General features: G+C 42.5%; 2 protein-coding genes across 3 annotated transcripts; both read left to right on the forward strand.

The window, feature by feature from the left end:
• Window positions 1–1,693: 1,693 nt before the first annotated feature.
• Window positions 1,694–9,951, forward strand: tbc1d25 (TBC1 domain family, member 25). Of its 2 annotated transcripts, XR_003671002.1 has the most exons (8): window positions 1,694–2,032; window positions 2,612–2,721; window positions 2,815–2,969; window positions 3,093–3,220; window positions 3,312–3,500; window positions 4,015–4,290; window positions 5,119–6,893; window positions 6,943–9,951. XR_003671002.1 is itself a non-coding variant. In XM_028410513.1 (7 exons), exons 1-7 carry the CDS (start codon window positions 1,988–1,990, stop codon window positions 6,781–6,783), a joined length of 2,568 nt encoding a protein of 855 aa, XP_028266314.1. In that variant the 5' UTR covers window positions 1,694–1,987; the 3' UTR covers window positions 6,784–9,951. The 2 variants fall into 2 exon arrangements, 1 of the variants encoding a protein (XP_028266314.1); XM_028410513.1 differs by having other exon boundaries at window positions 5,119–9,951.
• A 157-nt stretch (window positions 9,952–10,108) lies between these two features.
• On the forward strand, window positions 10,109–15,416 carry ndufb11 (NADH:ubiquinone oxidoreductase subunit B11). The gene is made up of 3 exons (XM_028410200.1): window positions 10,109–10,349; window positions 12,871–13,001; window positions 15,211–15,416. The coding sequence occupies exons 1-3, from the start codon at window positions 10,176–10,178 to the stop codon at window positions 15,338–15,340; spliced, it is 435 nt and encodes a 144-aa protein (XP_028266001.1). The 5' UTR covers window positions 10,109–10,175; the 3' UTR covers window positions 15,341–15,416.
• The last annotated feature ends 366 nt before the right edge of the window (window positions 15,417–15,782 follow it).

Here is a 15,782-nt window from a genome sequence, read left to right on the forward strand (position 1 = left end):
CTTTTCTAGCTCTTCTTTAAGCCCTTGGTATTTCTCCAGTTTCTCATGTTCCTTCTTCTGTATGTTGCCATCACTCGGGATTGCTACATCTACCACTACGCTACATCACCTTTGGAGGTGTGTCCCATCTTGACCTTGGGACCTCCAGGCCATACTTGGCACAGATGTTCCTGTACACTATGCCTGCCACTTGGTTATCCTGTTCCATGTACGCCCTGCCTGCTAGCATACACCTTGCTGTTATGTGCTGGATTGTCTCAGGGGCGTCTTTGCACAGTCTGCACCTGGGGTCCTGTCTGGTGTGGTAGACCCCAGCCTCTATCGATCTTGTGCTCAGGGCCTGTTCCTGTGCTGCCATGATAAGTGCCTCTGTGCTGTCTTTCAGTCCAGCTTTTTCCAGCCACTGGTAGGACTTCTCAATGTCAGCCACTTCCTGTATCTGTCGGTGGTACATTCTGTGGAGGGACTTGTCCTGCCATGATGGTTCTTGCTCCTCTTCCTCTGCATCAGGCTTCTGTTGCCTGAGGTAAGTATTCCATCGCTTGGGGCCATCTTCCTGATGTACTCGTGGATTTTTGCTGTTTCATTTTGGCTGGCAGCTCTGATGCTCACCAGTCCCCGGCCTCCTTCCTTCCTCTTAGTGTACAGCCTCAGGATGCTGGACTTGGGGTGAAGTCCTTCATGCATGGTGAAGAGCTTCCTTGTCTTCACATCAGTGGCTTCTATGGCCTCTTTTGGCCAGTTTATTATGCCAGCGGGGTATCTGATAACCGGCAGGGCGTAGGTGTTGATGGCCTGGACACACACACACACACACACACACACACACACATATATATATATATATATATATATATATATATATATATATATTTAAATATAATAAAAACAAGTGAACTTTGATACCATTCCAGACTATGATCCGTTTTAGGAGGGGCATTAAAAAGAGAGCACATAATGTTGGCAAGAACTATAGAACAGAAGGGACCATAAGCAGAGTGACATCAGTGGCAGAGAACGCACTGGTGACTGCTGCAGAAATAATACTGCTCTCTAAGGGCGTGTTCTAGCTTTAACTTATTGCCTTTTAATGAATGAAGTCAAACCAGGGATTCGGAACAGTGGTGTCTTGGGCTCCAATTGGGGTCCAGCTGCACACAGTACAAAGATGGAGTATTATGAATTTGGACTTAATACTGTGTAGCATCCATGCAGGTTACTAAGACCTCTATAACCAGATGCTTTTTTTTATTATACTCTTACACACAAAACAGAATTAGGAGTGGGTCATACTTACATCTACATGTCTGCATTCCCTCCTTTTGTATATTATTCCTCCTGCCTATCACCATATTATTTGAGTCATCCTAATTTCGCAGAAAAAGAAATAGGATGGCTGGCCAGGCTAAGTAATCTTCATATTATTATATTAAATTAAGACTTTTTTCAAATGTCTGGTTCGTAACAAACTTAAAATGTGCAGTTTTAAAAACAACTGATATAGTGTCTGTACCATGTTCAAATAAATACAGGTGCGAGAACACTGCTATTTTATTGACAATAAAATTCCAGATCCTACAAAACTGTTTGATAGAACACCTCAAATGTTCTCGTGGTGCTTTCCGCATGCGCGAGCTCTGCCTGCAGCTGGGCAGAAGGATCGCGAGATCCCTCTTTGTTGGGCGCTCGCTCGCGCTACGGGAAGTAGGATGTGTCCGACTTGACGGCAGGTTTTTATACTCCACCCCTGCAGTCACCGGCTGTTCGTGTTCAACACCGAGTTAGTCCAAATCAACACAACGACATGATGGATGCTTTCGTTATATTAGAAAATGTGAAATCTGCGGCGCAGAGCTTTTGCCGGGGTCCGTGCTGTAGGTGTAGGTAGTTTGCCATTTCGAACACGGTCTGTGGTGGTCACCATGTCGCTGTGAGAAGGAAAACAAAGCTAGCAAGAACCATCCTGTTCCAAAACGGACTCTTTATCATGGCAAGCGAGGAGGAGAGGGGGGTGGTTCGTGTCAAAGTAAAGGTAGGTAAGAAAACAACCGCCCGCAGGCTGCTGTAGCCTGCAGCCTGTTGTCCTGAGAGGCCGACAGTCTGTTTTTAACGTCAAGCTCAATCACACATTCCTCTGCTAACGTTACACGTCGACATCCTGACTGTAGATCAGGTTGTTTACAGGGAGTGAGTCTCCGTCGCGGATAGTTGTGTTTATTTTGTTTATCGACAGCGTTGTTTGTTGTTATTGTCAGTAGCTGAAAACGTTAAATAGAGCGTTAGCGTTTTTTTAGATTGTCAGATATGTACTAAAGGCCCACTAACAGTTATATGTCACGACATACATTGCTACGTTTTCACATCTCTGTCAAAAGCACTGATAGGTTGACGTCACCTTCCAAACAAAGTGCGTGCGCGTGTATTAACACTTGGTGACGTCAGAGCACCTGCATGTTGTAGTGTACTGAAGCCCTTACGTTATAATAAACACGTTTCAATGGTAATTCACTGTTTGATCACAGACTGATGTCAGTATAATGAGCACTATATATGTGGATGACTTTTTTAAATCTGTGTTAATATACATGAGACTGATTTGATCCTTTTACAGAAATGTGATGGAGTTCTTCCTGTAGAGTTTCGCTCTTTTGCTGTTGATCCTCAGATAACATCCCTGGAAGTCCTGCAGCACATACTTATCAGAGCCTTTGATTTAAATGGGTGAGAATGATTACGCTGGTTTAACTGGTTCAATGTCTGAAGCAATACGTAGGTCAACTTTTATTCTCACTTTTTCGTGGTATGTCAAATCAGGAAGCGGAACTTCAACATCAGCTACCTGTCTCGTGATCGGAGTGGTGTTGAAATGTATCTGTCCCTGCTGTCTGACTGGGATTTGGATGTTGCATTTGTCAGTGCAGCCAAACCGTACCTGCAGCTCAAAATGGACATAAAACCTTCAGAGGACAGTAAGCATGTCATTTCATCTTAATACCGGACAACCTAAAAGAAAAGTGTCAAATCAAAATCAGAGAAAATATAAAGTGTGATGCAGCTGATGACAGTACGTGGTGTCTTTTGTTTAACTGCAGGCCCTGTTATGGAGGACTGGGACATTATAAGCCCCAAAGATGTGATTGGCTCAGAGCAGCTTTTCACAGAAAGAACAAAGTCTTTAGCTTCTGCAGCTCTTCCCTTCACTCAGTCACTGCTGACCCAGGTACTTTCACCTCCCTTATCCTCCCTGTATCCTTCCTTATGCTTTGTGAGTCAGGATCTTTGCTAATGTGACTATTTCTCTGGTTTTTTAGGTTGGCCGAACATTGTCCAGAGTCCAGCAGGCCTTCAGTTGGTCCTATGGGGAGGAAATAAAGCCTTTCAAGCCCCCTCTAAGTGATGCAGAGTTTCACAGTTATCTGAATGGACAGGGCCAGTTGACGCGGCCCGAGGAGCTCAGACTTCGAATCTACCATGGTGGTGTGGAGCCTTCGCTGCGCAAGGTGTAGCACCAGTGTGCTGTTTCTATTATTTACCAACAAAAAAAATACGAGCTAGTTAAAGGCTGTAAACGGAAAAAAATCGGTACCTGTGGTGGTGAATTGCAGTCACTACCCTCTCCCTCCCTTATTTGTCGCATATTTTCAGTGTTGTTCTGCAAAATAATAATTGTATGCTTTACTGTACACCTGGTCACCTGGCAAGTTGAGAAAATTATATTGAAATTTATGTTGCTGTTCTGAGATTGATGTGGTGCAAAAGTAACAGTACTTAATTTTTCAGCTTTTATTGTGTATGTATGTTCATAGGTTGAGCTATAATACTAAATTTCTTCTCAGTGATCATATATTACATGATCCTAGTGGTGACTGTTGGCTTAGTATTTTACGGTTAAGAACATCCTACAGAGGCAGAAATCACAGTAAATTCTCGACTGTTTGTGCAATGACATTGATCGGACCGGATATGTTTACATATTAGGTTGCATTTTCTAACAGCTGTCTCTTGCTGTGTTAGGTGGTTTGGCGTTACCTTCTTAATGTCTATCCTGATGGACTGAGTGGACAGGAAAGAATGGACTATATGAAGAGGAAGACCAGGGAGTATGACCAGCTGAAGAGAGAGTGGACTGCCCGGGTCAGCCAGGAGGACCTTGAATTTATTCGTGGGAATGTTCTCAAAGATGTCCTACGGACAGACCGGGCTCATCCCTACTATGCAGGCTCAGAAGACAGTCCACATCTGACTGCCCTCACAGACCTTCTCACCACATTTGCCATCACACATCCACAGGTGTGTAGAGATGTTCAGTCAGTTGGCCTATACCTAAGTTTGTCTTTAAATACAGGGATTTCAATTCCCTTACATTAGGACTGGCAGAATTGCAGAACTCCTGTGACAAAGCTGCTAATAACAGCAAAGATCACTTTCTTTCTGACTGTACCAGCTCTAATAATTGTACTATAGAAATAAAATCCATACTGTTTCACTGAAAAAGATTTTACCTGGGAATTCTTTTAATTTTCCTTCAGAATCACGGTGATTGGTTTTAAAAAGCACGGAGCTACATTTAATAAAATCATACTTGCTGCTGTAAAGATGGACTTATGTTAACTGCCTGCAGGGTAGAAAAGCTGCTGCAATCTCCACATTTTAGAAAAGATGCGTAAAGACAGAATGAGCATGCTTAGTGAGTTCTGTGGACTCTGACATGTAGCTCCTGGGTGTTTTTGTATTTCTCTGATCTTGGGCTGAACTTGCTGGGACGTCCACTCCTGTGAAGACTGACAGCTGACTTGAATGTTTTTTCTCTTGTGAATAATCTTTCTCACTGTAGAACACTGAACTCCAACAGCTGCTTCTCTAACACAATAGTTTATGTCTTTCTCTCTGTTAACACACACCTGAATGTTCCAGAGCAGCAAACTGTCAAACTGCCTAGTACTAAAACCCTCTATGATCAAATGACTTTTTTATCCGTCTACACAAAAAGACATAGAATAAAAAGGGGGGACTAACTTTTGAACTCTTGGTCTTATCTTGAATTAATAGACACAGCATATGTACATGGATTACCCCCATGAACAGTATACTAACCTCTGCATTTGTGCTGTTTTTCAGATTTCGTACTGTCAAGGCATGAGTGATATTGCCTCTCCGATACTTGCAGTGATGGACAACGAGGCGCATGCCTTCATATGTTTTTGTGGCATTATGAAACGTTTGGAGGGAAACTTTAAACAGGATGGGCAGCTCATGTCTATTAAGTTCCAGCATCTAAAGCTGCTTCTGCAGTACTCAGATCCTGAATTCTACTCATACCTTGTGTCCCGAGGAGCCGATGACCTGTTCTTCTGTTACCGATGGCTTCTTCTGGAGCTAAAGCGAGAGTTTGCTTTTGATGATGCTCTTAGGATGCTGGAGGTTACTTGGAGCTCCCTGCCTCCTGATCCTCCTGAAACCGAAGTGGAGCTTCTGGGTCCTCCATTGGAAAGTGATGAACCAACGTCCTGCAGAGACAAAGACGAGACTGTTCAGAACCACCTAGAAGATGATAAGAAGCAAAAAGAGAAGCAGCGCAGACGACATATGCTGAGGCCTTCGAGAGAGGAGCCAGGTGTCGGTAAGAATGGTGTCACAAAAGAACATGGGCAGCAAAACGGAGGCACTGGAAAGGGGACTGGATGTAATACTTCACAAGAGTACATGGAAAAGGTGGATTTACAGGGTCCTCTTCTTGAAAGGCAAACTAGTTTTGGAGAATTTAAATACTACACTGCCCGAAATGAAGATAGCTTTGATATGGAGGACACTGTACAGCCACAAGGTCCAGAGCCAGTAACAAGCATCCCAAGTCGCCAATCTACTGTTGACAGTGAGGACGACCCAGAGGAGAGAACACCTCTTATTAAAAACTGTGACAATGGTTTATCTCCAGTGTCATCCCCTCCTCTCTTCCCTATCTGGAAAACTGGCTCCTCTGCATCACACACGTCTTCAGCTTCAAACTCCAGCTGGCCAGGTGCTTCTCCAGACTCCCCTCCAAACTCTACATCTACAGCCAAGTGCAGTGAGGCCTTAACTAAGACTGTGCCAAACATATTGGCGTCTTCTGCCCAGGAGGTCAGCAGTCCTGGCATCAGCTCACCTACAACCTCTGTGAAAACATCTGTGACATCTCCCTCTCACACTCAAAATAGATCCTTGCTGTCCTCCCCCATTCTGTCTTTTGGAAGAGGCCCCCCACAGTCTGGCAGCAGGTCACCCTCTAACAATCTTCCTTCACCTGGCACCAAATCTCCGCACACCGCATCACACACACCTACTTCATTGAACAGTGACACCACCAGCATCAAACCGTGTTCGCTGCCGCCTCCTCAAGAGTTTGGCAAAGGCAATCCCTTCATGCTGTTTCTTTGCCTGTCCATCCTGCTGGAACACCGAGAACACATTATCAAGAACAGCTTGGATTACAATGAGATAGCCATGCACTTTGATCGCCTTGTGCGACGCCACAACCTGAGCAGGGTGCTGCAGCGAGCCAAGGCTTTATTCGCAGACTACTTGCAGAGCGAAGTGTGGGACTCTGAAGAAGGGGATGAGGTTAGCTCGGACTCCCCAACAACCGCTATGGCTGCTCAGCATTCCCCTTCCTCAACCGTCTCTTCCAGGCCCATTTACAGTCCTTTAGCTTCGCCTCAGTCGTCCTCTCCAAACTCAACCTATAATCTTGCAACCACCATCCCCTCCCCTACAGATCACGTTTCCCTTTTGCCAACATCCTGATCCTGCCATGCTTACCATCTACAGTGAACCCCTCAGTAGACTGTTGAAGGTGTATATCTCTTCAGTTGGACAGCCTTCTTAGCAGAGCTGGAGCAGTGGTCTTCTCATTCTTTGTACCTTGAGTACAGACAAGGAATATATATATATATATATTCCTTGTCTGTACTCATCATTATATTTTTGTCTTTGAAGTGGGGTGTATCCTTCTAGGCTGCTGATGCATGATTGGGGCATTTGATGGTCAGATAGTGCTTCATTTCAACCCACACTTGGTCACTTGATGCATTTAGCCTTTGTTGCTTGTTTATTTATATTTGTTTGTTTCTTACATTATGTCCATTAAGACATGCAGTTTCCTTTGCTGAAAACAAGTCTTAACATTGTACTCATTCAAAGTGCTTTGCATCTGGAATTGGGGCAAACAATAATAATAATGATGTTGCAGCAGCCCATGCATTTCACTTCTTATGGATATCCATTCATACCATGTATGTTTTATGCTGATGAGCCTAAATGAATCCATGTCTTTGTTTCCAGCCTTGCATATTGTTGCCTTGAGCTTGATACTTTTTGCTGTTTCAATGTTGCAAAATGATTTATTGCAGTGCAGTGTAGATATCGGGGATGCTGAGAGGTTTTTAAAGGAGCAATTTGTACGATCGTTTAAATAAATTAATTAATATTATCAACAGATTGTGAAGCTGTAACCTAATGATTAACTGTTTCCTTTGTGTTCTGGAAATATATTTAATGAAGTTAGCATGTTAGCAACCAAGCCAAGGACTGTACACTTGATAGCTGATACTGGTGACAGCTCCCCTGTTCACCCTCCCTCTCCAGTGTCTGCTCCCTGGAGAGTAAACTGGACATCTTCCTGCAGAAGACTATGTGGTGGAGGTAAAAGCACCATCCACCCGCTCCTGCTGGAATTGATACAGAAGTCATTGGTGGAGTATGGTTAGACTAGATTTGTACATAACTTTTTCAGAATTTGTAAAGACATGACCAATTGCTGTACAGCACTTTATGATGAAAGTAGCTTCAGTATCTATTTAAGAAAAGTGATAGCTACCCCATTCTAGTGAACGGTGCTACAGACTCTAAATCTTTAACTTTAACGCTTTAAAAGAATATTTATGTAGCAAATCTTTACATAACAGACAAATTGCTCCTTTAAAAAAAATCACACTTACTAAATCAGATTTTGGGGCAGTGCAATCAGTATTTATTTGATTCTACAAAGACCAGTGTATTTTTTGTTTTTTTGTACAATTTTGACTGTGCCTCAGCTCTAATGTATTAATTTCGTGAGGTGTGAGGAACAGATGGTTCTTTATGTTTTCACCTATTCATGAAATGAAGTCCCTGATGTTCTGCTATATATCACAGGTTTCCACAGTAAAAACAGGACGGAGGTACTAATCATAGTTCTTTCATCTATTTCATCTACACTGACAATTCCTCAGTTCAGGGTTGACATCCTTCATGTGTGAAGATGAGGCTGTTGTTGGTCAAACGGAGCATTCCAAGACAGTTTCTAGATTTCCAAGTCCTTGCACCAGCATAATGAAATGTTGCATGTTTACCTAGCAACCTTAATAACAGCTAGAGTGGATACCTAGGGGGAAGTCTTACCCCCATTACAATGTGACATCATGCATTGCATGATATCGTAAAGATAAATGTCCTTTTTGGTTTCATTTATAAGTGCACAGCTTATTTGTCACACTGTATGTCACCAAAATTACAATATACAGATTACACCTCATTTTACCTCAGATTTCTGAAAAAGGGGATGCATTATCAAACAAAGTTAACACAGAGTTACCATGTATTTACCATCATACTTTTTTTTTTCAAAGCATTGTCCATGAGAACAGGCCTTTCTATTTGAAAGTATACTCTTCAGCCACCAAAGCTATGTACTGTCTTGGTAAATATAAAACTGGCTGGGGATGGCTCTTTTCTAACCAGAGACACGGATCTTTCGAAGGAGCCTTCAAAACAGCTTTACTGACCTTCACATAAAGCCCTTTAAGGATGCATCCCCTGAATTTAGACAGTTTCTTTTAAATTGGCTGCAGTACTGTAGACTGTCAGTATGATGTTGGTCCACATTGTGTAAATACCACTAAAACATGTGTCTTGGACTCATACATTCAAACCAACAATAGTTACAAAATGATTAATGCTTTTGTTACTCTGGTTGATGCTGTTTCCCAAAGACCATTGATTACTTGTGTTTTATGTATTCCACTGAGTAGGTGAGCTAATTTACAGGTATTACAGTCTTTTTAAATTGCTTTATATATTTACTGTTGTTAAGATACCTGACTGTATAATCTGTATCTTTACCATTCAAGGTATACTGTAATCTTTAGTCCTATACCACTGGTATTTACAAAATGTATGACAGGCATTATAATACTATAATAGAATATGATGTGATGTCACTTTACAGAAAAATATTGACCAACTTTTGGCAGAGAAGTGCCTCATATGTTAAAATTAGAAGCCTTGATTTATTATTTCATTTCTACTCCCAACATCTGTCTGCATTGTGATATCATACAGGCTGGTAAAGTGATTAAAGTACAGGTAATCCTGATGTAAAATAGCCCTATTTCTATTGTAATTTCTTACTCTTGCTGTCAATAAGGCAACAAAGCCAACCAACCAGTCACAGGGCAGCTGGTGGCTGGCTCACTAACCGTGAGGTTGGCAGGTCAATCCCAGCATGCCGATATGTCCTTGGGCAAGAAGCTGAACCTTAAGTTACCCCCATGGGTAGAATGTCAAACTCCACACAGAAAGGCTACCAGATTCAAACAATGAACACAGCTAAATTACATTAATCCCCTTAGTATTCTCCGCATTTAAGGAGATTTGTTTTTCTCTGCCTACATGGCCAGCTACATGACTGCCTGTGGTCTCTCAATGAAAAAGTCCAGCAGTCAGTTGCAGAGAGGTATTCACACCCAGCTGGTTCTGTTGGTGTATCAGCTGTTGTGGGATGATTATATTGAAACCTGAGCTAAAGTAAATTAACAGCATTCACTGACTACATGCTAATAAATCTAAATGTAAAAAAATGTACATTTGTAATGCAAATGTTAAATCTGCCTGTTTAATGTAGCATTTGGTGAAACTAAATATTTTGCAAACATGCTAATAAATTGCTGGTCAGGGGAAGTAGTAGTAAAATATATTGTTATGGTTTAATCACATGATAATACATGATAATGAACTTTTCTGCATGCATGTTCCTCATCCAGTACGTGGCGGTAATGCGCCTAAAAACTGGTTTCCAATGATAAAACAGACGAAGAAGAAAACGGCGAAAGCAGCTGCTTCCTGTTCCGGGTCAACAGTATCCTTCACGAGCAGGCAAAATGTTGACCCGAATGTTACGGTTCGGGCCAGCTTTGCCCCGGTTACTCTCAAATCAACATGCTCGGTTCGTCTCGCAGTCAAAACCGAGCAGTGCCACCGGTTCGACCGCTGTGACCGAGCTGCACCCTTCCGCGGAGGCTTCTGGACACGCCGAGGTCAGCCCATTTGTCAAGGTGAGTTGTTGACCAACATGGAGACGGTAGTCTTCGTTAAAGTTTGCTGTTGAGCTTAATCTTTTGCTAACAGTTAGTTACCTAACTGGGAGTCAATATATTGTTTTAAAGCTCTTAAAAACAAACCGTAGCGAGCAGCGTCAGCTAGCTTCAGAGGCTAGCTTACATTAGTGGGCGCCGAGCTGCATCAGCTAGCCTCGGAGGCTGGCCCAGATTAATGTAGTTTAAATGTAATTTAGTTTTATGCAATAATCAAACCTGCTCTTTTACAGTTTTGTAGTATACGGTTTGACTTATGATTAGAGTGACAAAACATTTACAGGTGCAAAGGTTTAGTTCTTTGGTTCTAGCCAGAGTTTTCTTTCAATCTAACGTTCCTGCAGTCTTCATGCAGCTGGTGCAGCTTTATTATAAAATTTAAATTATCTGTACATGCAGACACAAGCTATCAGTTATTAACAGTGACTTATTAGGTATTAAAGTCTGCAGGAATCCAATTTATTGTCCAGGGATCAGACATTGGAGCACTGCAGAGCTGGCCTCTAACATGGACCCCTGGCCACTTGCTGGGCTTTCTAACACACTGCTTACAACATCTCTTCCAGCTGCAACCAACATCTGGTGATGCCAGTGATCAGATGCTTGGTACCTTAACGGTGCCCAAACCAGACTATATTGACTCAGTATTGCAAGGGTTATGATCCTCACCTGGTTGGGTGCTGATCAACAGTAATCTTAGTAAATATTTGCAACACAATAACTACACTAATAATTTGTCCAGACCCTGGATGTTGCTTTAGTCAGTTGAAATCTAAATGTTGCTGCTTGTCTCAGCTCTTCCTGTTTTGGCTGAAAGCATTTACAGTGCCTTGCGAAAGTATTTGGCCCCCTTGAACTTTGTGACCTTTTGCCACATTTCAGGCTTCAAACATAAAGATATAAAACTGTAATTTTTTGTGAAGAATCAACAACAAGTGGGACACAATCATGAAGTGGAACGAAATTTATTGGATATTTCAAACTTTTTTAACAAATAAAAAACAGAAAAGTTGGGCGTGCAAAATTATTCAGCCCCTTTACTTTCAGTGCAGCAAACTCTCTCCAGAAGTTCAGTGAGGATCTCTGAATGATCCAATGTTGACCTAAATGACTAATGATGATAAATGGAATCCACCTGTGTGTAATCAAGTCTCCTTATAAATGCACCTGCACTGTGATAGTCTCAGAGGTCCGTTTAAAGCACAGAGAGCGTCATGAAGAACAAGGAACACACCAGGCAGGTCCGAGATACTGTTGTGGAGAAGTTTAAAGCTGGATTTGGATACAAAAAGATTTCCCAAGCTTTAAACATCCCAAGGAGCACTGTGCAAGCGATAATATTGAAATGGAAGGAGTATCAGACCACTGCAAATCTACCAAGACCTGGCCGTCCCACTAAACTTTCAGCTCATACAAGGAGAAGACTGATCAGAGATGCAGCCAAGAGGCCCATGATCACTCTGGATGAACTGCAGAGATCTACAGCTGAGGTGGGAGACTCTGTCCATAGGACAACAATCAGTCGTGTACTGCACAAATCTGGCCTTTATGGAAGAGTGGCAAGAAGAAAGCCATTTCTTAAAGATATCCATAAAAAGTGTTGTTTAAAGTTTGCCACAAGCCACCTGGGAGACACACCAAATATGTGGAAAAAGGTGCTCTGGTCAGATGAAACCAAAATCGAACTTTTTGGCAACAATGCAAAACGTTATGTTTGGCGTAAAAGCAACACAGCTCATCACCCTCAACACACCATCCCCACTGTCAAACATGGCGGTGGCAGCATCATGGTTTGGGCCTGCTTTTCTTCAGCAGGGACAGGGAAGATGGTTAAAATTGATGGGAAGATGGATGGAGCCAAATACAGGACCATTCTGGAAGAAAACCTGATGGAGTCTGCAAAAGACCTGAGACTGGGACGGAGATTTGTCTTCCAACAAGACAATGATCCAAAACATAAAGCAAAATCTACAATGGAATGGTTCACAAATAAACATATCCAGGTGTTAGAATGGCCAAGTCAAAGTCCAGACCTGAATCCAATCGAGAATCTGTGGAAAGATCTGAAAACTGCTGTTCACAAACGCTCTCCATCCAACCTCACTGAGCTCGAGCTGTTTTGCAAGGAGGAATGGGCAAAAATTCCAGTTTCTCGATGTGCAAGACTGATAGAGACATACCCAAAGCGACTTACAGCTGTAATCGCAGCAAAAGGTGGCGCTACAAAGTATTAACTTAAGGGGGCTGAATAATTTTGCACGCCCAACTTTTCTGTTTTTTATTTGTTAAAAAAGTTTGAAATATCCAATAAATTTTGTTCCACTTCATGATTGTGTCCCACTTGTTGTTGATTCTTCACAAAAACTTACAGTTTTATATCTTTATGTTTGAAGCCTGAAATGTGGCAAAAGGTCACAAAGTTCAAGGGGGCCAAATACTTTCGCAAGGCACTGTATCACATAATATCCCTGTGTTCTGTCAGAATCCAGATTATCACGGTTTCTCCAGTGATCCGGTGGAGGATGAATGGAACATGAAAGTGGGCTTTTTCCTTGGCATCTCAGTGGCTGTTGTTATTGGAGGAACATTTATCCACTATTTACCAGACTATGGGTGAGTTCTTAATTCTTTGACTGATGGTATGGGACCTGAAGATCTTATAAGCCACAGTAAACATTCTTTATTAGTTCAGTGTGGAGCTAATGTATAAGACAAGACTGTCTCTTTGTATGGGCATAACTATTCAAAAACATGTTGATGAAGATTCTCAGTCATCCAGGTCATAATAATACGTAGAGAAGATTGAAGCAAGGCGTCTGGACTTGTAGAGATTCAAAAACATATTCCTCTGTGTATGTTAAAGGTGACACTCATGGTGAACACATAGTGGATTATCATCAGCTGTGTAGGGCCCCGTTTCACAAAGTGGGTTTAGTGTTTAGCCTTAAATACGGGAAACTGTATGTTACAGTTTATATCAAGTTAAACAGATTTCAGGAAGTGCGGTAATTCATACTCGTTTGTTACCGTTGTAACTTAGTATACCTTCATTTCATAAAAAGTGAGTTTGTGTTTGTCTCCTCCCCTTTATGTGGTTGAAAACAGAACCATGTTTGGGCCAATGCTGCTGTACAGTGAAATAGCCATTGAATGATAATTAGAATAGAATCCAAGCTGGTAAATTTCGCTATTACATCAGCAATATACAGGCACTTAGCATACTAAAAATCTATTTCTAAGGGTCTCTAAACAGTGATAGGAATATAAAATATAAGTAAGAAACAAAAGTGCAATTTGAGATGAAGATATCTGCTTCAAATGTCTCCTGTCTGAAGCCAATGACAGAGCCAGCCTTCCTGATGTTTGTTCAGTCTGTTGGCGTCACTGGCTGCAATGCCGCACCCCCAAGAAGACAGTGGACCCACCAGCACCCATCAGCCACAGCTTTCAACCCAGTAATGGAGGCTGGATGGTGTTGAAGGCACTAGAGAAGTCAAAGAATGTGATTCTCACCATGCCTCCACCACTTGAAATAGCTGCTAAGCTCGTTAGCTCTCTCCCTGTTGCCATCAGACAGTCTGCCTCTCGCCCCGCGTCCTGTGATCTTCTTCATTCCAGACCACACCTCCCTTATGTTGTTTTGCTGGAGTTTGGCTTCCAGCTTCCTCCTGTAGGAGTCTTTACTCCCTCAGCTTGTCCCACACTTGGTGCTGCACCCTCTTCAGGGTCCTCTTTGTCTCCAGGCCGCAGGTGATCCACAGCTTGTTGTTAGGGAAACAGGTTGTCCAGGTGGGCATGACGGTGTCCTCTGCCATACCATTGATGTCCTCCTTGTGAGGCTGGCAGCTGTGCACTTAAAGCAGTCCTACAGGGCCGCCTCAGCCTCCTGTGTCCACCTCCTCACACTCCTTGTGGACACAGGCTGCTGCTGGACAAGAGTAACATACCTTGGTGTGAGCAGGACTAAGTTGTGGTCTGACCTGTCAAAGGGGGGGGGGTCTTTTTCTCCCTTGTGGACCAGTCTCCATACTGAGTGGAGTCAGCCAGTGCTCTGTCCAGGTTACCATGATTAAAATCCCCAGTGATAACCATGAAGGCTGCTGCGTTTGCAGACAGGAGATGGTGGTGCTGATGACGTCAGCGGCGGCCTCAGCATCAGCTGATGGAGGGACGTAGACATTGACCAGAATTACAGATGTAAACTCTCTTGGCAAATAATAAGCCCGTAGCCCGACAGAAAGCAGTTCCACGTTCAGGCTACAGAGACGCTCCTTGACACGCCTCACCCTTCATCACATACACTACAATCCACCTCCGTTCTTCTTACTGCTGCCCGTCATATCTCCCTCCGCCCGTACAATCACAAACCGGGTGCAGCGATGCTGCTTAAATTGCATCCAAATCTGTTTTTCTTTCTTTTGTGATTGCACTTATAGGAAGAAGTTTTAAGTCAAAACAAATCCACGTGTGATGAAAGTAATTAAATACCAAACTAAAAGACACATTGCCTCAAGCAAAATATTGTCCTACAACAACTGTGTCCTCGCTGCTGCAGCCACTTTACTTATGTGTGCTTACATGACTCGGATCAGCCGCTCTGGAAATTTTAACTCGCGAGTTTTCCATCTCAGAATTTGTTGAACCTCCTTTGTGAAATGGGCCCCATGTCCTCTATACAAACCTTTTAGTGCCCAGCTCCACAGAGCTTTAATGTCCTTTAGCATTTTGCTGTGTTGAAACATAACTTAATGATGCATCTCAGGTAGAGATAGATCCTGTGGTTCACTCAGCCTGAATATTCTGCTCTGTGTGGGTTTTTCAGCATGCGGCAGTGGGCCAGAAGGGAGGCGGAGCGCCTGATAGTGGAGAGAGAGAGCGAGGATCTGCCTCTTATAGGGGAGAACTACTACGACACAAACAAAATCATTCTGCCCACAGCTGGGGAGGAGTAGGATGTCTAACATCAGCTCAATGTGTTTCCTTATTTCTGTATTTCACTATAATAAATAATGTTCTTGTGGAAATGTGGATTTATGTGCTGATTTAAAGCAACAGTGTGATTGTACAAAATTGTTTATTTAAGGTAACTATAAGTAACTGTACACTTTTTACCAGCCTTCCATAAGGTATTTAATTGAAGCTGCCAGATAAATATGCAAAATTTCTTTTATAGGCTTTAATAGATATGTAGCTGGATCCACAAAATCTTTTTTCACTGATAAATGCTTGAAATGAAGTCACACTTTAGCTTGTTAAAATAGCTGGTTAAAGATAATCTCCTGTTCATATGCTTCTAAACCAAAGCCCAACATGTCAATGTCACAGTTCACAGACTTAATGAGCACCAAAATAATAATTGATTCATAATTGCATTGTAAAAAGAGGTAATTCCCT

Source organism: Parambassis ranga, chromosome 7 (assembly GCF_900634625.1).
Source record: "Parambassis ranga chromosome 7, fParRan2.1, whole genome shotgun sequence".
Taxonomy (NCBI): Eukaryota; Metazoa; Chordata; class Actinopteri; family Ambassidae; genus Parambassis; species Parambassis ranga.

Coding starts and splice junctions, on each gene's coding strand:
- tbc1d25 (XM_028410513.1), top strand. CDS start 1,988: ATGGCAAGCGAGGAGGAGAGGGGGGTGGTTCGTGTCAAAGTAAAG. Junction 2,722..2,814: donor AGAGCCTTTGATTTAAATGG/GTGAGAATGATT, acceptor ATGTCAAATCAG/GAAGCGGAACTTCAACATCA. Junction 4,291..5,118: donor TTGCCATCACACATCCACAG/GTGTGTAGAGAT, acceptor GCTGTTTTTCAG/ATTTCGTACTGTCAAGGCAT.
- ndufb11 (XM_028410200.1), top strand. CDS start 10,176: ATGTTGACCCGAATGTTACGGTTCGGGCCAGCTTTGCCCCGGTTACTC. Junction 10,350..12,870: donor AGGTCAGCCCATTTGTCAAG/GTGAGTTGTTGA, acceptor GTGTTCTGTCAG/AATCCAGATTATCACGGTTT. Junction 13,002..15,210: donor CACTATTTACCAGACTATGG/GTGAGTTCTTAA, acceptor TGGGTTTTTCAG/CATGCGGCAGTGGGCCAGAA.